The sequence below is a fragment of the Polistes canadensis genome, unplaced genomic scaffold (genome assembly GCF_001313835.1).
Source record: "Polistes canadensis isolate GaletaPanama2010 unplaced genomic scaffold, ASM131383v1 scaffold_89, whole genome shotgun sequence".
Lineage (NCBI taxonomy): Eukaryota > Metazoa > Arthropoda > Insecta > Hymenoptera > Vespidae > Polistes > Polistes canadensis.
In genome coordinates this window covers 54160-79169 of record NW_014569636.1, presented here as the reverse complement: position 1 = coordinate 79169, position 25010 = coordinate 54160, and the positions used below count along the sequence as shown (strand labels likewise).

The 25010-nt window shown below is 27.8% G+C and overlaps 8 protein-coding genes across 9 annotated transcripts; 3 read left to right on the top strand and 5 right to left on the bottom strand.

The window, feature by feature from the left end:
- Positions 1-93: 93 nt before the first annotated feature.
- LOC106786942 (tektin-3-like) lies at positions 94-2569 on the bottom strand. The gene is made up of 9 exons (XM_014748852.1): positions 2537-2569; positions 2247-2401; positions 1835-2086; positions 1514-1746; positions 1310-1419; positions 1075-1223; positions 772-994; positions 413-567; positions 94-330 (listed from the first exon to the last, which is right to left on the bottom strand). The coding sequence occupies exons 1-9, from the start codon at positions 2567-2569 to the stop codon at positions 120-122; spliced, it is 1521 nt and encodes a 506-aa protein (XP_014604338.1). The 3' UTR covers positions 94-119.
- Positions 2570-2803: 234 nt separating this feature from the next.
- Positions 2804-4720, top strand: LOC106786989 (V-type proton ATPase subunit S1). The gene is made up of 3 exons (XM_014748940.1): positions 2804-3224; positions 3315-3734; positions 3815-4720. The coding sequence occupies exons 1-3, from the start codon at positions 2940-2942 to the stop codon at positions 4340-4342; spliced, it is 1233 nt and encodes a 410-aa protein (XP_014604426.1). The 5' UTR covers positions 2804-2939; the 3' UTR covers positions 4343-4720.
- Positions 4721-4811: 91 nt separating this feature from the next.
- On the bottom strand, positions 4812-7967 carry LOC106786988 (heparanase-like). Its single transcript, XM_014748939.1, has 6 exons — positions 7706-7967; positions 7173-7504; positions 6724-6967; positions 6284-6640; positions 5761-6205; positions 4812-5240 (listed from the first exon to the last, which is right to left on the bottom strand). The coding sequence occupies exons 1-6, from the start codon at positions 7788-7790 to the stop codon at positions 5078-5080; spliced, it is 1626 nt and encodes a 541-aa protein (XP_014604425.1). The 5' UTR covers positions 7791-7967; the 3' UTR covers positions 4812-5077.
- A 432-nt stretch (positions 7968-8399) lies between these two features.
- On the bottom strand, positions 8400-12995 carry LOC106786987 (bromodomain-containing protein 8). The gene is made up of 3 exons (XM_014748938.1): positions 12851-12995; positions 9513-12541; positions 8400-9425 (listed from the first exon to the last, which is right to left on the bottom strand). The coding sequence occupies exons 1-3, from the start codon at positions 12867-12869 to the stop codon at positions 9252-9254; spliced, it is 3222 nt and encodes a 1073-aa protein (XP_014604424.1). The 5' UTR covers positions 12870-12995; the 3' UTR covers positions 8400-9251.
- A 278-nt stretch (positions 12996-13273) lies between these two features.
- LOC106786980 (tetraspanin-33-like) lies at positions 13274-14856 on the top strand. Its single transcript, XM_014748929.1, has 5 exons — positions 13274-13663; positions 13764-13967; positions 14040-14213; positions 14296-14427; positions 14519-14856. The coding sequence occupies exons 1-5, from the start codon at positions 13577-13579 to the stop codon at positions 14759-14761; spliced, it is 840 nt and encodes a 279-aa protein (XP_014604415.1). The 5' UTR covers positions 13274-13576; the 3' UTR covers positions 14762-14856.
- A 1099-nt stretch (positions 14857-15955) lies between these two features.
- Positions 15956-17232, bottom strand: LOC106786981 (AN1-type zinc finger protein 1-like). The gene is made up of 2 exons (XM_014748930.1): positions 16758-17232; positions 15956-16677 (listed from the first exon to the last, which is right to left on the bottom strand). Exons 1-2 carry the CDS (start codon positions 17184-17186, stop codon positions 16297-16299), a joined length of 810 nt encoding a protein of 269 aa, XP_014604416.1. The 5' UTR covers positions 17187-17232; the 3' UTR covers positions 15956-16296.
- On the bottom strand, positions 17046-17643 carry LOC106786983 (anaphase-promoting complex subunit 13). The gene has a single exon (XM_014748932.1). The coding sequence runs from the start codon at positions 17516-17518 to the stop codon at positions 17282-17284; it is 237 nt and encodes a 78-aa protein (XP_014604418.1). The 5' UTR covers positions 17519-17643; the 3' UTR covers positions 17046-17281.
- Positions 17644-18830: 1187 nt separating this feature from the next.
- LOC106786982 lies at positions 18831-24772 on the top strand. 2 transcript variants are annotated; one of them, XR_001381721.1, is made up of 5 exons: positions 20118-20252; positions 21014-21051; positions 21336-21584; positions 22325-23775; positions 24226-24772. XR_001381721.1 is itself a non-coding variant. In XM_014748931.1 (4 exons), the coding sequence occupies exons 1-4, from the start codon at positions 18982-18984 to the stop codon at positions 22385-22387; spliced, it is 354 nt and encodes a 117-aa protein (XP_014604417.1). In that variant the 5' UTR covers positions 18831-18981; the 3' UTR covers positions 22388-22478. The 2 variants fall into 2 exon arrangements, 1 of the variants encoding a protein (XP_014604417.1); XM_014748931.1 differs by lacking the exons at positions 20118-20252; positions 24226-24772 and adding an exon at positions 18831-18985 and having other exon boundaries at positions 22325-22478.
- Positions 24773-25010: the final 238 nt, after the last annotated feature.

Here is a 25010-nt window from a genome sequence, read left to right as displayed (position 1 = left end):
TATCATCTTAATATTAAAGAATTTATTTTTAAATAAAGAAATAAAATATAACAAAGAGAGAAGAAAACTCAAAAAGCGAGTAAAATGAAAATAATTATAAATTGTTTAGAATAAGAAAATTAAAACTTTATAGCCGATGCCATTGGATAACTTCGTCTCAAACCTAAACATTTTTCTCTGTCTATGAACAAAGCATCTACTTTTGATTTTAAATCCGTTTCTAAATTAGCTCTTGTAGAGAGTAATTGCTGATGTTGTGCTTCGAATGTTTGCAATTTCAAATTAATATCGTGTATCATTAGATTTATCGTTTCTACTTCTTTGACCATTCTGCAAAAATGTTAATAAAGTTTAGAATACAAAAATAACTTGCGAAAAAACTAAAATATTTTTTATAATTAAATAAACAAACCTAAGCTGAGCATAATCTTTGCACAATTCAGCTTCAGGTCTACGCGACCTGGCTTCGAGACGCGTATGCGCTACTTTTAAGGAGCTACTTTTATCAGCAATTGCTTTCTGCATCAATTGTAGATTTTTTTCAACATAAAAAAGTTCTTCTTGAATCTACAATATGTGTGGGATATAAATTTATGATCATCAAATTGAATAAAACTAAGACGGAACGATACCGAGTTCTACTTTTTTCTACTAGAATTAAACTGATTATGTAATTTCGTAAATAATCGCAAATAATATAATTATTTTGATAAAAAGAAAGAAATTTACTATTATAGACAAGATTTTCTAATAAATGTAAATAAAATTTACTTTGTACAAATGCGATTGGACTTTTCCTTTCGCTTCTAGCATTTCCGCTGCTCTTCTACCCAATGCATTGTTAGTTTCACCCCAGGCTTCCCACATATCATATCCGACTGCGTTTATAGCACTCTCGATATCATTTCTAAGCTGATTGGACTTAGATCTCTCAGATTGAGATTTTTTTACAGTATTGTTTGACGCTTCCGCCCATGATTCTGCTTCTGTGACACTAAATTAATAAAATCTCATCAATTTGTAAGAAAACTTCAAGAAATATTATCAGAGATATAAATAATTATTTATAACTACCTAGAATCATATTTTTCAATTCCTCCGTAATATTGCAAACCACGACTAAAGTTATTTAACTGATGACACATGGTATCAATACCAAGCGCAACTTCTTTATTTCTTATATCGATTTCTAATTGATTTTGTACTGCTCTACCATCGGAAAGCTAAAACAAAATATAACAAATTACCGATTAATTTAAGAATATAAACAGTAAGATAAAAGTTACATCGATAGTTGTTTATTACATACTTGATTTAGACATTTTTCTGTAAATTGTTCCAATTTCTTTTGACAATTTTTTACAGTCTCAACTTCTTTAAGAAGCGCGTGTTCAGCCTGATCGTGCACCAAATCGTTACCTAATATTTTAGGAGATTAGAATTTAATATTAAAAAATAATGAATAACAACGAATACAAGTAAATGACATAATTAATTATACAACGTAATGAACCTGTTCGAGATTCACGATAATAAAGACACTCTTGAGCAATGTGTAATTGTCCTTCAAGATTTTGAATAGTTTGTTGTAAATTTCTACGACAATCTTGCATCTTTTGATTTTCAATAATTAATCTTTGCAATTCTGAAGCTCCTTCATTTCGCCAAAATGAAGTATCCGTAATTCTTTCACCTAATTTACGTCCTGTATCCATTTGCCCTTCTTGTACCCTTTCATCTGCTTCTCTAATATAAAAATCATCTAATATTTAAAATAATAAATATATATACTGAATAGTATATATAATAAAAACCAATATTATTTTATATATACCGCATGAGACGTTCGGTATCCTTCCGTAAGTTCTCAGAATAATTTCTATTAGCATTGGATTCATTATAAAGTCTTATTTGATTTTGTACCCAATCATATGGAGTATATCTTGTGTATAATGCAGTGCGTGCTGCGTGTGAAGGATTTCTATCAAAACCTGTTACTAAATTTGGAAATTTCATGGGTTCTGTTACCATTCCACCTGGCATATAACATGCATCTACGAGTTGATTCGTTATAGGTTGCTCAGGTCTAAAAATATTAGAAAAAGTTTAACAAAGTTTCTATCAGAGAAAACATCATTTAGGTAAATGTATACAGGATCTACTGATGGTACAAGTAATACTGGTAGTGAACAAGGGATGATTTTAAATGAAAAACTAACACTCGTTTGTACTGTATAATATCTTACAAAGGTGACGCTTCTATAATTTCATAACCCAATGTTGGTCGCCAAGGATGTGGACGTGGTGTTTTGTAAAATTCTCCAACTCTTACGGGAACTGGCGGTCCAGCAATTTGTTCCATGCAAGGAAGTATTCCTACTGTACTCCATGGTTGAAGTTGCTGCAATAAAATTAATTTATATAATACAATATACAAAAAATAATTAGCTATTTATTTATACAGAGAATGCTTACTGAATAAAGTATAGTTTCTTTGTTTTTTTTGTCTGTCTCCATATTATTTATGATTATAAACAAATTTGATATTATACAAAGCTAGTGCGTTCATTTAATTTGATTTCTTTTTTGATTTATGTGTACATGTATAATATATGTAATATACAAACATATAAATATGTATATATATAACAAATAATTAATATTAAATAACTTAATAAGATAATAAAAATATTCTTATTAAATATTAAAATAATGATAAGATTAAAAAGCGTAATTTAGTTTGAAAACCGGAAACGGGTGTGTGATGTGTCACGTGTTCTTGTCACATGATCGAGATTCGAGATTCGATATATTCTGGTCAGGTGCTCGATTGCCTTCTGCTAAGAACCACAGTTAATTGCCATTCGTCTTTTTTTCTGTCATTTGATTTAGGTGTGTCAAACAAATTAAATAGTTATTATAATTAAGATAAAGTTATCATGACGATAAAACGTTGTACGTTAATTTTAACCTTTCTAGTTTATATTTTTTGTAATATATTAACGGCAAGGTGTAATATATTATCGGGTGATACAGTACCTGTTTTATTATGGGGTAGCTCGCCCGAATTAAATTCTCGTCCAACTGCAGTCAATCCATTATTGAGAACTTCTCAATCGGAATTTACTCAAATATTAAACAGTAAAACGGATAATTCGCAACCACCGGTTATTGTTTTTGTGAAAGATAGTTTGTGCGTCGAAGATCTTACCCAGCATAAAGAAGTTAGTCGATTAATGTTTACGATAATAATTTTGTATCATTAATTATATTCTATTCTATTAAGATATTAATTAGTATGATTGATATTTAAGGATCTACGACAAGTTACCAATCGAAGTCTATTGGCTTATTTACCTGCTGTTGAATCACCACTTTCTGTATTCGAAGATTTCTCTTCTTACAATCAAAGCTATGATGACAATATTGACACTATATCGGATGGACAATTGGTTATTAAACCGATCATATCTTTGGATAGTATTTCTGAATTATATAGAAACATCAAAGATTCTAGTCCTTATTTAATAGCTGCTCTTACTGGAAGATCATGCAGTTATAGTCGTTCAGAACGTACTAAAAGAGCGAATGTAGATACTATCTCTGATACATCTAGAAATATCAGAGATGCCACTTCAAATCCTGAGAGTTGTACTATTGGAGATAGTAATACGGAATTTATTATCAGAGGAGAAAGAGTACTTTTATATGGGAGCCAGTTGCCATTAATAAAGGTAAGTTTATCGTTAAATTATTTTTGTTCTTACTTTTCAAATAAACATAGAATTTTATAACAATTTTTTTTTTATTACAGACCAAAGACATGGATTCATTCAAAAATCTTTCTACTGTATCCAATTGTCAGGAATATGTCTTTCAAACCAATATTCAATTAAAATTAACATTTAAGGGAACTGATTCCAACATGTCTAAGATAGTTTTAAGATTTGATATAGAAAACTCTTCATCTGGTTATTATTCTCTACAAAATATAACTTTTAGCGCAGCCGATGTTAAATCAAATCCCGAAGTTTTAACTTCTAAAACGGATATGGTATTTCCATTTAATTTCTCTTATCATTGTTCCAACGAAATTATTTTTTCGGGAGAGAATACTTTGGTTAAATTGTCCGACATTCAATTACAAATCGATGCTACTAAATTTAGCGATGCTTATGATTGCGTAAATTTTACTACTATCCCAATTTGGACTGGAATATTTGTTACTGTCATATTAGGTTCTATTATGATTTGGGGGCTCGCTATGATCATTGATATTCGTACTATGGATAGATTTGATGATCCTAAAGGTAAAACTATTACCATTTCTGCCCAAGAATAAAATTAAATAGCTTATCGATGATATTTATATGTATAATATATAAATTGTAAGTAAAAATGTTTGGACATATATATATATATATATATATATATGTATATACACACAAACAAAAAAATAGTGTGTTACAATGTATAGAATGTTGTTATGATTTTGCACTTTCGGAGACATATAATATCTTTATATGCTAAACTTCGTCTACGAAATAATTATACACAGACTGTGTTCCATATATTTCTTTAGCATTAGCAAAATCAAAATGTTTAACGAAATTTATCTTACAGAAATCTGTATACCATTCCACTTGTATAATATTATATCACCTATAGTGTTTATATCTGTAACGATAACGAAAAATAATAATATTTGAAACAATCTTAATAGATATGCATATTATATACATATATCAGATATAAAGAGATCTGTATAGATGCTTTAAAAAATTAATTTCTTTCTTTTGTTCCTCTACTATTTTAATATATCCAGATATATACATTTCACAAGATGAAATATTCTTAACGCATGTCTTACAATAGATCACAAATGTTTTATTGAAATTTTTAATTTAAAAAAAAATTCTCTTAATAGCTTCTACAAAGTATTTGAGTATAAAATGTTGTTCATTCGTATAATATTATTTGTCATAAATGTTTATTTCATTAGAAAAATGTAATATATAAATATAATAGTAATAATAATAATAGTAATAATATTAAATAAAATCGTTATATCGTCATATTATGAAATACATGCAGGAGCATCAATATCATGAATTACCATAAATACTATTGAAAATGGTGGTAAAGTAATAAATTGTGTAGGGTTCAAAATGATAGGTTTGAAAGGTGGTAATTTACCATCGCTTTCTAGTTTCAATATTTCTCCATTCAGAAATAGGTTTCTAAAAATAAATAATTAATAAGATTATTGATATAATTTGAATTAGTAACTATTTGTATCTATATCTATATATATAAATTGTAAAAATACTTAATTTTTATTTTTAATTTAATTATATGTTATTGTTAAAATTTGTCACTTGTATAAAAAGCATCAAATAAAAATACTTACAATTAATATAGTTGAAACTTGGTAACTCGAATCTTAGGTAAAGAGTTCAAATACTTTGAACTATATTTTTAGAAGTTTCATTTTACGTAAAGTACATAGGTTTGCATTTTGCAAATTATAGACGAATTTAAGAAAGTTGTAGCAAATATTTTGAGTTCTAGAAAATTTGTATTTCGATTTGCAGAGATTTTTGCAGCAAAGTTTAAATGAATAAATAAAATTTCAATCTTATGGAACATTTCGAGTTATCCAAATTCGACTGTATTATTATTAAACCGTTTCTAAAGAATAAATTTAGGTAACTTAATATTTTCTACAATTATTAACATATATTATTTCTTTGCGCATACCTTGAAGTTAGAAGATCAGACGTAATATTGTATAAAAATATTTTTGCATTTTTATTTAATTTATGAAAGATTCCTTGAATCATTATTTTAGATGGAGATTTATTTAGATTCATTCCAAATATAGTAATTGCAGTAACACGATTAATCAAAGATATTTTTGGAGTACAATGAGCATAAATTCTGACATATTTGAAAGGTGTAGGTGAAGTTACTTCTAATACTTTATCTGATACAAGTTGTTTGTATATTACACTAATCCACCAATCTGGATTAGGTAAAAGATCTGGCCCGATCATAGCATAATTTCCACCAAATAAGGATTGTCTTATAACAACGTTTACACCTGTTTTAGCACTGTACCCTAATTTATCCAACCATAAAAATCCTGCGACGTATCTATCCGAAAGGCCTGGAGCTCCACCACCAAATGCTGAACTAGTTTCAGCTGCAAATTATTTTATTTATTACTTTATTATTTACTAGTATCGTAATATACTATACTTTATAAAAAAAAGAAACATACACAACCACATGGAAATAGATTTTTTTGATTGTTTAATAGTATTCAACATGCTTTCAATTTGCACTGGCAAATAGTAGAAAGTTAAAGGATTTATGAAATCCTTAACTTCAGCTTCTCGTCCATTAAGATAATATTGATGCCAAGTAACATAATTAATACTATCTTTATCATTTTTCATAAATATTTCTGCATAAGATTGTCCTTTGTTTGAATCATCAATATGATTTACTTCTGGCCCAACGAGCAAGCTTTTTTGGAAACCTAATTGATTTAATAGATTGCGGAGTTGAAAGTAATCTTTTGCTAATTGCTCAGCTGTTATCATTCTATTAAATACATGGTAAAATGAATTCGGTTCTGCAATTTATAAATATAATAGATATGTTCGATTATACTTTTCTTTTTATAAAATAGAATATTAAAATTAATATTAGAATCACCGTTTCCTAATTGCCAATCTAGATCCATATTAGATAGTTTCGCAAATGAAATAATATCTTGAGCATTAGTATCATCCCACGAACCATTCGGATATCTGATTAATACGTTCAAATCAAAAAGCATCTTTAATTCAGATTCTATTGCAAATTTGTATAACGATTCAAAATCTTTATCAGTAATAGTAAAATTACTAATATCTTGACCATCAAAGGGACTTATTATTTGTGCAGATGTTGTAAGAGTCTGAATTAATTATGAATATATTTAAATATACATATAAATTATTAATTAAATTAAGTTGTAAGATAAAGATCATAATATTATATAATCAGTATCATATTTAATTTTATATTATTTTAAGGGTTGATAGATTTTCCTGCATAACTTGATCTAATTGTGTATAGATATTTAATTTACATTTTTTAAATTAATGGAAAGAGAAACGAACCTTATTAAAAAATAAACAATCCGCGGATGTTCCTCCAACTCTAACAAACGCAGGTTTCAAATGTCGCGCCAAATTAATAAACCTTTCATCCATTAAGGGGAGTTCTTTCATATTCCTCAACAAGGAGGTATCAAGTCCGAAGGATAAAAATCTATCAGAAGTTCGAAAAAGTGTTTTTTCCGTATTAAAAGAAAATACAGAAATATTTTCTCCGTCATAGTGAAGGAAATTCCAAAATGGAAAAAGGAACAAAAGTGCTGATATAATACTGAATACAATCAAGTTAATGATAATCCGTGATTTTGTTGTAGTTGTTATTGTTGTCGGTGTATCTACAAACATTAATTAGAAGTTATTTAATAAAGGTACTCATATTTTTCTTTTAAATCAAATCAAATTATGATTGTATTTGATAGACAATTAAATTAAAATAATAAACATTCATATTGTGTATTTCTTATAAAATAAAATTTGTAGTTATAAACAATGACATTTTTATTTTTTACGACAAAATTTATTGATATCGAACTTACTTTGGTGCGTGCATTCGTTACTTAAATTTTGATATTGATTTTGATTGCAATCATTACGCACAAAATAACTCACTCCCTTAGTCATGTTCTTAGAATAATTATCATTAATTATTATTAGATATTGTTTATTGAGAAAAATGGACTAACTGCAATTGAATGACATATAGTAACGTATCTTTATTTTCCGCCTCACAGTCGACAAAACTGATGAATGATATAAATCGATAGTGGCGGCGTTATCGATTACGAGCGCGACTATTTAAAAATCATAATTAGGTTTCTTTTTTCAAAAATAAATAAATTATTATTTTATATTCTTTGAGATAACAAAATAATGATCTTGTTTCGAGCAATGAAGTTTTTCGTTTCTTGTTTTGAATTTTCCTGTAATTTTAATAAACATACTAATCAAAATATTTTAAATTTAATTGTCATTAAATTTGATTTGTATATATGTTATATAAAATTTGAAGAGTTAAGATAGATTTATTATATATTTCATTACGATTTCGATAAGTTAAACTATATCTGCGCTTGTGTCTTCTAATTAATTTGTGCTTTGATTCCGTATTACTTAATTCATCCTCTGCCCAAAATTGTAAATCTGTATCATCCGATATAGGAGGCGGAGGTACTGAAGGCTTTGAATTATATGTAAAATATTTATATAATAATTATTGAAAGAGTACTAATATTTTTATTGATTGTTTATTTTATTTTTATATATATGCAGGGTGTCTTGTAACTGATGATACAAGCGAGGGGTGATTTTACATGAAAAACTAAAGTCGAAAATGTAGAATAAAATTTGTTCATATGATTACAGCACATACCCTGTATATGTATAAATGTATTGACCATTTTAATTGTTTAATTTTAGTAACTGTTATCTTGTATTTATTATCTTTTTAACTTACAGCTTCTCCAGAAGTATACAAGTAATCTTTATTTCTAAGATTTAATTGAGACATTAAAAGAGTTGTTTTCCTTATAAGGGACATATAATTAATGTAACCTTTCTCATCTTTTAGATTATTTATTATATATTTTTTACCCATCCAGGTATAACGGCCCATTATTTAAAAAAGATTTTCCTGTACATTATATTTATCGTATATTAATTATTTGTACTTGTCATGTTTCCATATACTTAAAAATTTACAACTTATGGACAGCTAGTTATTGTTGTTATACACAAAATAATTTAAAAAAAAAAAACATTAAAAATTGTCTGCACTGTTTACTTCTTTCTTTTTTTTTTTTTCTTTCTTTTTGTTTTTGTTTTAGTATTTAATCTTATATCTGAATAAGATTAAAATATCCTATATTATTCACGTATGCATTGATTTAACTTTTTGAATTTAAATGAAGAATGGTAAGCGAGACTCATCATTGAAGTTCAAAGGACTAATATTCGAAAGGTAATGTTGAGGTAATATTTTTTGTATGATAAAATTCCGAATTTTTATCATACAAAAAATATATGTACGTGGAGAAAAAATGATTAATAAAATAATCTTTTTTTAATAAAGATAAGATTAATTCTTTAATCATTTTCAGATTTTCTACGTTTCTTAGAACGTGGACTATCAGTGTCATGAGGACTTGGAGTAATATGACTTCTTTTTCTTTTAATACTATTTTCACTGAGTTCGCTACTACTACTTGCTGCAGTTCTTGTTTCCCTACGGAATGTTCCTTCTGTCACGTGTACTAAAATCTGAAAATCATGTTCGTAAAATATTAATAATACTAATGCATATAATTAGAATATATTTGATAGTAATTCTTATATTATAATATTCACCTGCATATGTTGTAAACATTCTGCTTGCATAGAAACTGCCATTTTATATATAAAAGTATCATGCTTGTTATACATAATAGCATTTTGAAACATAAGCATAACATCTCGTTGAAAATGCGTAGTCGATCTGATTGTTCCATTATCTATATTCTTTTTTATAGTAGAAAGATCCATTGGTCGAAAAATAACGGAATGGTATCCAGGTGCTTGATCTTCTGTAATAGGTCTTAAAAATACAGACGCATATTTATGAGTAGCTAATCGATTGTAAACCAACATGACTGCTTTCTTCCATGCTCTGTAATCAGCACCTTCTCCAGTGCTTTCATTTTCTGTTTCACTATCAACAGTGATAGTTTGTTTTTTCGAATATGTTTTCATGGCTCGTCCACCACTTAATTTGCTCAATGAAGATTCTTCTTCATCTAATTCTGCGGTTTCTTCTCCTGCACTGACAACAGACTCGGTAGTAATTTCTTGTTTTATCGATGGCTCAGTTTCTATACATTTTTTTATATCCTTTTCTTCTTTTATTTGGTGCTCTTCCTTTATCATTTCTTTCTCTTCAATAAAAGAATTTGCAGGTTGTACGGTCTCTTCTGTTTTTGGTTCATGTTTTATTTGTGATACAATTTCTATATTTTTTGTGTCAAACATATTTTTCGTTTTAATTTCTACAGATTCCATTTCCGTATGAATGACTTCTTCCGATGTAATATCTTGACAAGACTCTACAGCTATAGTAGATTCTTCTATTTCTTCCATCTCTTCTTTTATTTCAACACCTGGTAAAGTCGAACTGACTGTATCTTCTGAAAAATCTTTAGTGTCCTCCTTTTTATATTCATCTGTATAAATTTCTAAAGTATCTTCAGCTGTTACATCTTGCGATTTTACAGATAACTCGTCCGCTACTTCGATAATAGTTTTTTCTTTTATTAAAATAATTGGTTCCTCTTTAAATGATTCTAATGATTCCGTACTTTCTATTGTATTTTCGATAACTTGTTCTTCTATTATTTTTTTCTTATTTTCTATGCTATGAGAACTCTCGTCGTCTTCTAAAATTAAACTAATATCTTGCGACTTCTCTGTATCTTCTATACTAGGAACATCGTTTGTTACTTCTGAAGAAACGCTAGCAGCTTCGGCAGATGGTACATCTTGTTGTTCTCCAGTAATTTTTGCAAGATGTAATTCTAATTGATCTAATTCTAAACATTCCTTATTTTCTAATTCTTCCGAAGATTCTTTTTGTTCTTTTGTATTATCGCAAGATTCTTCTTTTTCAGATACAATCATTTCTTCGTCCTCCACCTCATCTATTTCTTCTTCAATAGTACCTTCACCAGTTTCTTTTACATCAGGTGTCTTTGAATCACTTTCTTCCGTTTCTACATTCGATACAGAATCTAAAATTTCAAGATCTTCGATAATTTGTTTTTCCTCTACAGCTGTATTTGCTTTATTATTATCTTCAACGTTACTTTCTACTTCTGGAGTAACTTCTTCATTTGGAATTACTCTCTCATCAAAAGTGTTTGTTTCTGACTTTTCTTCTTCTTGTGAATTAGACACATTTTCTGATATTTCAGCTATGATAGCTTTTGATTCTGATGGTTCTATCGCAACTGTTCCTATAATTTCAGCAATGTTAGAAGTACTAGAATCTATTTCTTCGATAGCCATTTCCTCGCTATGCGGAGAATCAGAAAGTGAAACAGCTTCGTCTACATCTCGAGGCTCTGGACGTTCAGGTATCTGTGGAATATCTTGAGTTTGAGGAATAGTAAGACTATTAATTACTGTATTTGTATTAACAGAGTCTAAAGTTTGTGGACTGCCTGTTATTTCTTCCTTTATTAATTCTTCTATATCTCCAATAATTTCATTTATTTCGTCTTTATCTATCACATCAGCCATTATATCTTTTCTAATAACATCGTCTATGTGATCTATTATTTGCACCATACTTTCCGTTGCTGGTATATTTGTTGTAGCAGGGATTGCAAGTGTCACAGGTGGTACAGTTACTTCGTTTTGAATAGGTGTTTGTGAAACAGGATTTTGGAGATTAGGAACCTCTTGTGAAACATTTTGTTGTTGCGATACTATAGTCGAAGGTACTTGTAAATTTGGTAATGGACCTCTTTGAGCATTAGCAGGCATTTCTAATAACATAGAGAGTGTTGGAGCACCAACTGATGGTCTTTCAGGAATAACATTTGTTATTGGAGATGGTATCAATTGATGCATAGAAGAAGTTACACTTTGTGTTATTGGTGAAACTGGTACTTTAGGACTAGAACCGAGAAGACTGGTAATAGTAGGAGAATTTATTTGTGCAGTGGATGTCGACGTTTGTATCTGAGTCGTTGGACTGGGAGATTTTAATAAACTTGTTAATAACGGAGAACGACCACCTCTTCCTTTCTTTTCATCATCTTCCATTGAAACATCAGTCGATTCTGATAATTCTGGAGCTGTTTCCATTACTTTACGCTGATTTCTAACAGGAACATTTTGTGAAACCATTATTTCTTGCTTTTGTTGTCGTTTAAGTAGCCAAGCGGAATGTGCCCTTGCTTTTTGTTCTTGGTCACGTTCCTCTTGTTCTATGACATGCCACATTTTTTGTAATTTTTCTTCCGTTATAGAACCTGATTTTAATAGGTTTACTTCTGCCTTAAGCTGTTGATACTCATCTCTTTGAAAAGCTAATATCTGACCTAATTCTGCTATTCTGTCTTGAGTTAATCTTCTGACTATTGATTCTCCTGTAGTTTCTCCGCTTTCTCTCTTTTTACGCTTTGGTGTATCAGCATTTTCCAAAAGATATGCATATTGTATAGCGCAAGATTTTTGAGAAAACCAATCAGGTGGCCGTAATGCTTCCTTCTCTGCGAAAGGTTTTAAAGAACGTGATACACTCATCCAATTTTGATCTCCAGATTTTAATACACTAGATGCTAAACATAATTGCTCGCGTGTACTCCATGTGTCACATGATATGCGTTTGAACTTCAATCCTGAAAATGTAATATTAATATAAATCAAATTTATTTGTAAGAAACAAACAGAAATTATTTGAAAGCATAAAAAAATCTTAGGTTAGGAAATGAAAAATAAGATAACTTAATTTTTATATTTCTAATAAATAGAAGTAACGATAAGATTTAAACGAATGTTTTATTTCATTTTTATATAACATAATACAAAAGCATTATGTTTTAATGTTAAATGTTAAATAGTTTATTATTATATCATAAAATTAAGTTAACCTTAAAATGTAAATCTTTACTTTATTATATGAATAAAGATTGATTAAATGAACTTACTATCTTGAACTGACGTCATTTTATTTAAATAAAATATTATGTCATCAGTCCATTCATAAACATTAATTATTGCAATAGTAATTCTAGTTTTTTACACCTTTATAACTTTATATCAACCATTACATTGTTAAGACTCATATTCACTGAACAAAAATAGAGGAACGCGCGGAATTGGAATACCTTCCTAAATATCACTTTTCTAACAATTTAAAAGATCATTTTAAATGATATTAAGAATAATAATAAAAATGAAATATATCTTTAATAAGATTGTAGTCTTTACATATATTTTTTATTTAATACAATTAAATTTGAAATAGTATAAAATAATGATTGTAATATATTATGAATATGTCCAAAAAAAGCAATTAAATCAGACAATTGGAAACGTTTAATATGGAAGCTTAAGCGTCGTGAAAATAGGAATACGCGGAATAGAACTGTGATGGTATGTAAAAGCAAAAGAATCTGTCAAAGTATGTTGTCATATATGTCAATATTATATTATTCACGATCAAGTTTAGTTTCTTAGGAATATAATAAAAGGCTAATGAGTACACGCGGAGCATGTAAAATGAAAGGAACATTAAAAAATAATAATTATAGTTATTGAATAAACAAATAATAATCAGGAATTAAATCGTGTTACTGAATTGTGCATTGCTGTATATTACATCTATTGTTATCAATTTATATAATATTACTATTTTATTCAAATACATAGAAATGATTAATCGAAGGCGCACAAATAATTTCACTTATGTTAGCTCATGTGTGAAATATATGATATTTACGCTCAACTTTGTATTCTGGGTAAGTCAATGCTGTAACATTTTTGATGGGTATTTTATCAGATTGATAAGTGCAAATAATACAATATGTAATATTAAATATGAGTATTTTAATTATGCAGTTATTTGGAGGATTATTAATTGGAGTGGGTCTGTATGCATTTGTTGATAAATGGCAAGCAACTGGTTCGGTAAGAGTGGAAAATGTATATGATGTCATTTTGAATATCTCCCTTGTAATGGTAATAGCTGGAGGAGTGGTATTCGTTGTAAGTTTCGCTGGATGCGTTGGTGCACTTCGTGAAAATACCTGCCTACTTAAATTTGTTAGTATTGCATTCCTCTAAATTTATTTATATTCTCTTATATATTATGACTCACACATTAAATTGTTACAGTATTCATTGTGCCTGTTGGTTTTCTTCCTCCTGGAAATGGGTGTTGCAATAGTTGGTTTTGTATTTCCTCATACGTTACAATCATTATTAGAAGAATCATTTACAGAAAAAATTATTCAAACCTATAGAGAAGATCCAGATTTGCAGAATTTTATTGATTTTGGACAACAAGAAGTTAGTATTTATCTTTAATATATCATTTCAAATAAACATAATATAAATATTTAAAATCATGGTTCTTTTTTTTCTTTTATAGTTTAAATGCTGTGGTTTAAGTCAAGCTGGATATATGGATTGGGGCAAAAATGAATATTTTAATTGTTCTAGTCCTAGTGTCGAACATTGTGGTGTACCATTTTCTTGCTGTATAAATGCTACAGACATAAGTGTAAATATTTCAATTTCGTCTCAGTGTACAAATACTATAAAAACATATTATTATAAAATATATTAATTAATATCATTATTAAATTTTGTAGAGTGGACTCGTTAATATAATGTGCGGATACAAAGACAAAGTTTTAACTCTTCCGGTATCAGAAGCAAGTAAAAAAGTATGGACCAGTGGTTGCATCGAAATAGTTCGTAATTGGGCAGAACGCAATTTATATACGATAGCAGGCATCGCTCTGGGTATAGCACTTAGCCAGTTATTTGTTATTTATCTAGCCAAGACGTTAGAAGGTCAAATTGAGTTACAAAGATCTGGTTGGCATTCCTGAGCTTGACTTCAGGCCACCTACCGCTATTTTATTAATTTCCCAGCAAGGAAACGGGTGGCCAGCGGCTATACAAAAGGCCAGAACGCTAAAGGAAATGTGAATGCTCGAGTGGCATTGCTTGTTCTATTTGCAATCTCATTATACATATTGTGCATTTGATTCTTCATTCTTTATTATCTTCATTTGTACTTAGGTAAAAGAATATTTTTTACTTAATATCGATACGAAAGAGGAAAATAATTTCAATAATTTCTTTTCTTTTTTTTTTAATATAATTCTTAATATTAGTATCGTCATACTTATTATTGTCTTTAAATCTATTCATTTCTCTAGATTAGAAATATTTGGCCATTGTATCCGAATAGATTTACACTCCTCTTTTTTAATATAATACTAAATTAATATTTTAATATATTATATGTATAAACGTCCGAGATATTTACATATCTATATACTTTTTTTTTCACTTTAGTATTAAATAATGGTCTATACGTAGATCGCATCTTGATGTGTTCAAAGAAACGATAATGAGATTTATTATATTTTTACTGTTTTTTTTTATAGTCAACTTGTGTGGATATAATCCTCATCTCGACTCATATTAATAGAAACAAAACTTTTTAAATAATATTTTAAATGTTATCTTCAACAGCTATGTAAGATGAAACGATGAAAATATTTTTTACATAGATATTCTCATTATTTTTCTTTACATAAATATTATATTTCATTTACATAAATGGAAAAAAAATGATGGACAAATAACCGAGATATTGATAATTTCATTTTAACGCATACCGTTTCTGTTAATACATTATACATTTATTGCGGAAACATTTTATATTGATATATTTTAATATCTAACAGCATCTGCAAAATACGCACATCGCTTAAGTTACTAATACGTTCATATATATATATATATTTTTTTTTTAATATATCTAACACTATGATATAGCATCATTTAGTAAACGAGATATTATTATTATTATTATTATATTATTATTATTATTATTTTAGTATTCTTTAAAACATGTTAATTTTATATGCTCTTTTTTACAATGGTGCACATTATTAATTACACCAACAAGCAGAAGAACATTCGGTGCCAAAATCAGAATATTGTCTTTAAAAATTTTCTTTGAAAACAAATCTGACAATAATCTGGTATGAATGATTTGTTTATCCAGTAGGTATAAAAAAATGGATTTACTGTGTCTTTTTATCAACAATAAATGTAAAACTGATATATGAAACCATCTAGTTTGTAATAAACAAGTATTATTCTAATATGACTAAATCCTTGCTATCGTTGACATGATACAATTATTTAATACATTAAACGTTGAACTTCTTTTATTTAGCTTTTCATTCAGGCAACAATAATCTGTTATCCAAAAAAATACACGAGAATGTTGTGGCTTGAATGAAAAGTCTAAGATTAGATTATAGAAACCAGCATAGCTTTTAACATGTTAAAAGAGTACATAGGATTTATTATACACTTACAAAAGTAAGATAGATTTTAAATAAATTTATTTATATAGATTAACATCTACAGACGTATCATCAGAATATTCTAAAATAATACGTTGACCATCTATGAGTATAGAATTTTCGAATAGATCTGTTAAACGAATATCCATTTGATCGCTTATCGATGCACCCGTATTGTAGTTGAACAAACGTAATTTATTTGTAGTTGAAGTATTATTGTTGCTAGGAATTTTAAGTACTTCCACTATGGAATCTATGATTTTACCAATGGTCCAATTTTTGTTAGTGAAAATACCTTTGCAGACAGTGGCGTCTTTACTTGAAACAGTTATCGGATAATATACGAGAAAGTAACAACGTTCACTGATAGGCACATTTTTAGGACCTATAGCAGTACTTTTAACACGCATCAATTGTACCTGATAACAACAAGAAAGTTATATGAATTATTTTTAATCATATAATTTTGAAAAGGAATAGGATTAATATTTGAACATACTTTGTTAGCCATAGCAGTATTTTTAGATTTTCTTAAAGAATCTGTAACTTCTTGATCTACAATAGCCTTAGCTTGGGCAAATTGTCTCTTAGGTATTTGCCATTTTTTAAGTTTCTTTAATGTCTCATCGTCACTAACTTCCATACAACCATGATATCTATGTTTCAAGCAGAAATGTATCTTACATTTATAACATAACATTTCAACGACTGAAGTTTCTTTACAATCTTCTTTAGAACAAACGTAATTAGAAGATTTTTCTTTAGACAACGTTACTACATCTGATTGAGGTTTAGAACATTTATGTGACTCTGCGTTAAAGTGATTCTTACAGAATGTCAATTGACATTGATCACATTTAAATGGTAGAAAATCTAATTGTTTACAATTGTCCAATGCACAATTTTCTCCCGTATTAGGAAATTCCATCTTTGTATTTCTTTTGTTTTTATTTGCATCCAACAATATGTGTTTTGTTATATAATTAATTGATATATTCTTCGTTTTTATTTTAAAGTAATATTTCAATTATGAGAAGGTGTTGGGGAATGCAAATGATTTTCACTCAGTGTACCTAATGCTAAGTTATTCCACTTTTGTTCTAATTCTTTCAATGTCATGTGCGAATCACCATTGTCACTCTCGGGATCTGGTAGTTCTGCTACTGGTACTAAAATATCATCGATAGGTAATTTTTCTTTGCGCCATGCCTCATCGATTAAATCCAATAATCTACCATCACCACAAACTTGGCTGTCCATTCCGTTATTATTAAACAATTTAAATTTTAATGTTTTTCATTAAATTTGTTTAAAAAACAATATTCTCCTGTAAAATTCTAGTGATATGTTTATACTCTATGGAGAATATCAGCGCCCTGACACGGTTGTCAAGATAAGTAAACAGGGGGTAGCTGCTACAGCACCCCCTATTTTTTTTTGACAACCTGTCATTTTGTTGTTGAGGGAAGTGTTTTGACAATAAAAATAAAAAAGTAAATAACAAGTAACTTCAAATTTAAAACATGCATTTTCCAAAGTGGAATATGACCGTCAGACACTTTAAATTTAAATCACAGTTAATTTCGATTATTATCGATAGTTGCGCTGATATCGTTTTTAAATGTCCCGCGTATTTAAATTTGAACTTTTAATTGAAAAATACGTAACATGATTTTTATTATTTTATTCATTTAAAATGAATTATTTTTATTATATATAGATATAAATATGTATATTTTATTTATTTTATTATTTATATATGTAATAGTTCCCAATTTGTCTATGATCTGTTTAAAAGTTGTATTCATCGATTTTAGATCTTTGGAAGACCAAGAATGGCGATGAGAAGAATTGAATCACCCTTTCCAAATATGGCAAAGACAAGATTAACCCACTCATCTTTTGCTTTTTTTTCAATTTTCTATCTAAAATTCGTACAATAAGGACACATTTCAGATATACGTATATAGTATGTGAAAGTTATCGAAGGTGAGCAAGTTTGTTAACAGTATCATTCATCTATTCATCTATGTTCTATAAATAAAAAAAGCAAATCTCTAATCTTCAATTAATTAATAAAAATAATGTATACATTACTTCTATTCTATTTTAGATAAACATTAATATAATTATGAATTATTTATGAAAGATAAAAAAGTGAATCTTGTCAAGGACAAAGAAATCAGGTTAGTAATTCAAACTTTGCATTGAGTGATAGTACATACAGGGTGTCCCAAATTTAAATAACCAAATTATGAAAGATCAATCTACATCTGAACATTTTATATCACATTATTTTGTAATTATTTATAATTTACACTGGGAACTATTACTGCATGATAAGCGTATAATCTACTTAATTACTAGATAAATTTGATAAATAATTATTTTAAACTGCTACTGAATAAACTTTAAACAACATTGTTGTTAGATGTAAGTTAGATCCCTTGCAATTTGAGTGATTTAAATTTGAGACATCCAGTATATACTAGCACATCCTTATATCTCAATGATAATAACGGTATTACGATCTTTGAAGTCACAGATTTGTAGTCTCGAAGATATGTGTGTACTCCTCAGTTACTCAGCAGTACTCAATGCTTGCATGAACAACTTGGTATCGTCGAACGTTTTCTCAGTTAACGAAGGAACGTTGTCTTGTGTGGATCAACAGGTGGTGTGCTAGTGATCTCCCTGACACAAGAGTGTTCCACCATCCAAGCATGGGTTAGTAATAATATTAATTTTATCATCAACACAGATGAATTATATTCATACATTTATTAATATTCCAATTTAGAATCAATTTTGTATCCTGATTTTATGACTATGATCAAAATTCAAAGATTTAGGATTAGCACAATGGGATGATCCAAAAGAAAGAAAGAAAGAAATCATGGAATTTCTCAATCACTGAGAAGAGAAAGTTCCAGATAAAAGGTCATATCCTTTTTTGAGATCATCTCCAAAAACGTCATCTTTTATAAAAGATTCGTCATTTTCTAAACATTATTTCTTTTTTTTTTGATGCGATCATACGTGTATATATATATATATGTATACGAGATTACGATCTATTAATTCCTGCTCTTCAGACACAGGATGTTACTGAGTAACGTTTTTACCGTTACGCACGTAGAAGAATTAATGAGATTTGCGTTTGAATTGTTTCTTTAAGTGACGTTTAAACTCTTTCTCAAAGGCGTTATACAAATGTCTTTTGCATAATACTAAAAATATCCTATTGATGATTTAATACAGGATATTAGAATTGAACAAATATGAAGTAAGAGTTGGAGTATCTTATTTTTAATTATTTAAAAAATTAGAATAGATAAATATAATATAAACTTTGATATTTGAATAATTATTTTCCATGTATACTCTCCCTCGATAAATTTTCGAATATATTTTTCTCCAAAACAAAGGGTCATACGAACAAATTGTATTCTATATTTTTGATTTAATTTTTCATGTAAAACCATCCCTTGTTTCGTTATATATATATATATCATCAATATTAAACATTGATTTATTTATTAATTAATAATATAAATATATATATATATATATTTTATAAATATTATATATATATTATAGAGTAAAATATATATATTATTAGATATATTTGGTAAATCTTATAATATCGGAATATTTAAAAAATGAAATAACAAATATTTGCGCTTGATAATATTTTTCAAAGAGAAATATGGTCGATTATCGAATTCTTTATAGACCAAGAGACAGTTATTGTATCGTCGTAATCGTTGATAATTCTCGCGAGTTCGTAGAGCTACATTTATAGGGTCAGAAGGTGCAATTACATTGCAGTTATCATATTAACTCCGTTAGTCCTCGGTCGCAATCTTTCTGATTAGGCCTCGTCCTAAACTCAAATGGAGAATGAGTCTAAGGCCAGTGCATATGTCCTATTATGTTTCGCCTGCAAATGGATCGACCATTGTTGGAAAATAATTTCAAGTTTTAAATTAATGTTATTATATCTATTTTATGCTTATATTACGTGGAATAATAATTTATTTTCTTACGCGTGGAATTATATTTTTTTTTTTGTTGAATATTGCAATTACAACTATGCAACTGTTCGACAATTGCGGAAAATTCTTTGAAATTAATTGGAATTGATAGAAAATTAAATTAGTTATACGTGTATATAGTTTTGTGTAGAAAAATCTAATACTTAGATAATTTCGTACAGTTCGAATACTCGCGAGTAAAACATATTTTAATAAATTATATACTAAAAATAAATGCTATAAATATAATAAATAATTAAATAAATATTATAAAAATTCATACTAAAATATAAAAAACATATACCCGAGTATTCGATAGATTGCATAATAATAATTCTAGTTTTTCACACTCGTCGTCCTTGTAAGAAATACAAGAGAACTGAATCTTCGTAATAATATGAGATAAAAGAATAATTATTAAAAAATAAAACTGGATCAACCTGTCCACGTATGACAAACAAACAAAAAAAAGTAAAAAAAAAGGAAAGGCAAAACTTGATCTAATTTATTTTTCTATCATTTCTCATCGATTTCGATAGTTTTACAGTTAAATCATTAGTTCGTTTACGTAATGTCGAACATAAGCAATAAAAATAAGTGTATATCTTTACAACCATTTTCTTTTTTCTTTTCTTTTTTTAACGAGTTACGTTTCTTTTCGTTCCACATTTACGTTCGTTATTTTTTTATTATTATTATTTTCTTTTTCTATTTTCAGGAGTCACTTATGCTAGCAGTCTATTCGTCCTGCTCGCTGTAAGTGAAATGTCTTATGTATTAATATATCACATATATGTGCAACTTTCTTAAATTATTTTCTCAACTTCGTTTCGTAACGTTTCGTTACGTGCAATATATCTTTCCCTTGAACGCGCATAATTCATACGAATTTAAGGATACAGAAAATTGAAAGTTAGATATATTGTTAAAATTAGCATAATTGTATGTATTTTGTATAAAATTATTCTAAAAAATATTTGTATTCATTGTTATAAAAATTCGAATGAAATTAATTGTATAAATTTGTTGTTTTTGATTAGGTATTATTAATAACAGTGAACGGCGGCGATATAATACGTAAAAGTATAGTTTTCGACAAGAACACGCCGGACGTGTTTTATTGTCCCCAACATAAGCCAACGGGATTTGAAAAAATGATCGTAAAAGCGAAGCCATTATGGAGGCTTTGTCAATTTGAGGGCAAACCTATTCCAGAGGATTACAAAAGTGATTGTTACAATGACGTAGATGAATCGGAGTACGCTTGTAAGGAAAAATACAGAATTATGGTGAGTAATCATATCTATAAGTGATTATTATTATTACTATTATTCTATAGAAAGCGTATTCTTAGCGTGGAAATATTGAAAGATTGCTGTGATAAAGTGATTATGAGAATCAAAAGCATGGCACACTTGGTTGTTGCACAGTAACAAGTTAAAAATTCATGCAAGTCGATCGAAGAGGAAGAAAGTTTTGTAAGAGTATTATAATAACATGAATTAGTATATTATTTAGTGCATTACGTGTATGTATTGTACTATATATGATATTTTTATATTAAAAGAATTCTAAAATTTCAAGATAATTTAATTCAAAACGAAATAACACGTACTACCAAGTATTGGGTCACCCGAAAAGTTTAAAACAGAGAAGATTTAGAGAAAAATTAATAGAAAATATTAAAAATATCAATCGACCCGCCGAACTTTCCGGGCAATCCAAATTACATTGGGAGTGTGGTGCATTCGTATAAAAATATTACAAAAGGTTCAAATATGCATACACAAACAAAATTATAGATTAATGCATACATTATTATACCTTATTGAATGATATTTTATCATTTTCAGAAAGAATCCTCTTTCGAATAAACAATAAGGCAAATCTACGTTCAACAATGAGATCCATTTTCGATCGTTTGCAATGCCCTGAACATCATATCATTGCTACATGCTCATTCGTTATTCATGCGATCATCGTAACACTACGTGTAACCGCTGGTGTCGGTTTTCTTTTTTTCTTACAGAAACGAATCAAAAATGCCGAGGGAGACGGAAAAGCCATTGACAACGACTACATCGAGAAATAGATGAAAATGACGATGCTGCACGGCCAATCCACGCGCAAATTCATTCAAACACTATTAAAAAAAAATATATTAAAAACAAAAGAAAAAAAAACAAATAAAAAACATACACGTACACACATTACATACAACAAATTATATCTTACTAATGCTCGAGCTGCGCTGTTGCAGGGTACAATGCAGTGGCAGATTAAGCGGCCCTTCTGAACTCCCAAGTTTTCCAATTTCTTTTCATTAGGGTTTGAGAAAAATTACGTTTTTTAAATAAATTTAATTGATGCGTTATAGTATGAAATTTGTATCGCTTGGGATTCCCACTTGACTTGATCCGCCACTGGTCAAATGTGTAAAATATTAATAATAATAATATTATTAATAATAATAATAATAATAATAATAATAATAATAATTGACTAGGTGGCTGAATACACATAACGAATACTAAAGTTATACTTTCACCTAATCAATGGCCCGCTTCGCTTGATTATTTTTTTTGTTTTATTTTTATTTTATTTTATTTTTTATTTTATTTCTTTTGATACGAATTAAATACTACTTCGTTGAGAGAACATGACAAAATAATGTAACAAATTGAATCGAATTAAATTTTATGTTTGAATACACGACGAAACGTACGATTGGAATAGGAAATATGTTTTGTGCATAGTTAAAAAGAAAAAAATATTTTAGTAATTTATAAACAAAAAAAAAGAATGAAATTTCTTTCTTTTCTTACAAAACCTAAAATTCCTTGCAACGAAATTTATTGTAATTTTTAAAAGTACATACGAAGAATTTGGAAGTGTCCTGTTTTTAATAGTACGATTTAATTTTTCATTTGTGTGTGCATTTAAAAAAAAAAAAAGAAACGGTCTCTTGTATTTTTGACATTCGATTTAAACAATAAAACTAACACCGATAGAGCTTGACCTTAACTCTAAGACCTGAGGTATGGTTTCAGTAGGCATTGATGTCGCTTAATTTAATCGATCATAATTTAAATAAATTATAATAATTATCATAATTTTCCAGTAGTAGTGTAGGTATAATATAATGATCGTCTCTTTTTAATACAAACTCGTATAATGTTTCTTTTTTAAAGTTCTTTTTAAAATATTATTAAATAATATTATTTATTTTCTTTAAAAAAGAAATAAGATATTTAAATATTGTACTACTACTAGTTATTGCAATCTTGTTCTTTTTTTTTTTTTACTTTATGAAAATAAACGAATTAATGCCACTTTTGTAAATATTTTTATCTATATCTTTTTTGTATTTATCTATTATTATTCTAATTATAAATGTAATATGCTCTACATATTGAAATTATAATATACAACAAACAGAAACTTCGGGATTTTATTCAGGAACTATTTCTACATCGATTGGTACGTAACATTTAGATAATAATTATAATTATTTGTAAATTAAAATTGCTGATATTTATTGGATTAGTATCTTTAAATATTTTTGGTAGGTAGTTTATATTAATGTCAGCATTTATAATTAAATATTAGTGCACATTATGTGCATCACATGCATCCATGTTATCTTGATGTGACTTTGATGTGACTTTGATGCAACTTTGGCGCAATCTTGACACAATTATAAATTATGTCCATGTATTTTAAAAAATAATAAACAAAAAATGTTGAAAAATTCTGATCGTTTGTTTTACAAAATACTGAGAACTTAAAAAAATATTTAAAAATACTAACTACATAAATAAAATCAAATACAATTTTTGGAATTCATGAACAAGAAATTTGTAACAGTTCAAAAATTCTTAAAATAGAAATAGTACATTAAATATAATACATAAATTTCGTTTGTTTTAGATGAGACTCCATCCACCGGGAAGCAATACGCCATATAACGGAACACGTCTATCAAAATTTCTTGCTGCCAATAAAAAAATGAATATATATATTCGTAAAAAAGAATAAAGTATAATTGAACTTATTCTACTATTTATTTGTTGAGCTTTGTAATTAAACAAGAATCTTTACAATATTAAAAAAGAAAATAATTAATATATCATCATTTATATATGTATATGCATTATCTAATGAATAATTATATAAATGAATAGTAGAAAACTATATATAAATATTGTTTAATTCGTACACACATAGGTATATTCAAATGTAAGAGATCTTTTAAGTAATTAATCCTACTTCTAATTGTGTAGAAGTCATTTTTAATTTAAATGACACAATTAAATAAATTTTAATAATTATTGTTAATTATTATTTATAAAGATATTTAAAATACAAAAATTCTATACAATGGAGTTTCTTACTTTCAAGTACTATATTTCTAATATACGATATTGTACAGTTAACTCTATCTAACACAATTCATACATTATAGTGTTGTATAAAATCATGCACTATGAAGTGTTTCCTTTTATAATGCGAATTACGTTAATAACATTATGACAATAATTGCTAGATGCCCTGTAATTTTGGATTTTGCGTTAACATAAGAATAGTTATTTTTAAAATACATTTGTTTACTCTTAATATTTTAATCTAATAACCCGTACAAGTAGATTACAACTAAACAAAAATGAAACTATTAATATACAAAATAAATTTATTTAATTTTGTTTTTTTTATTA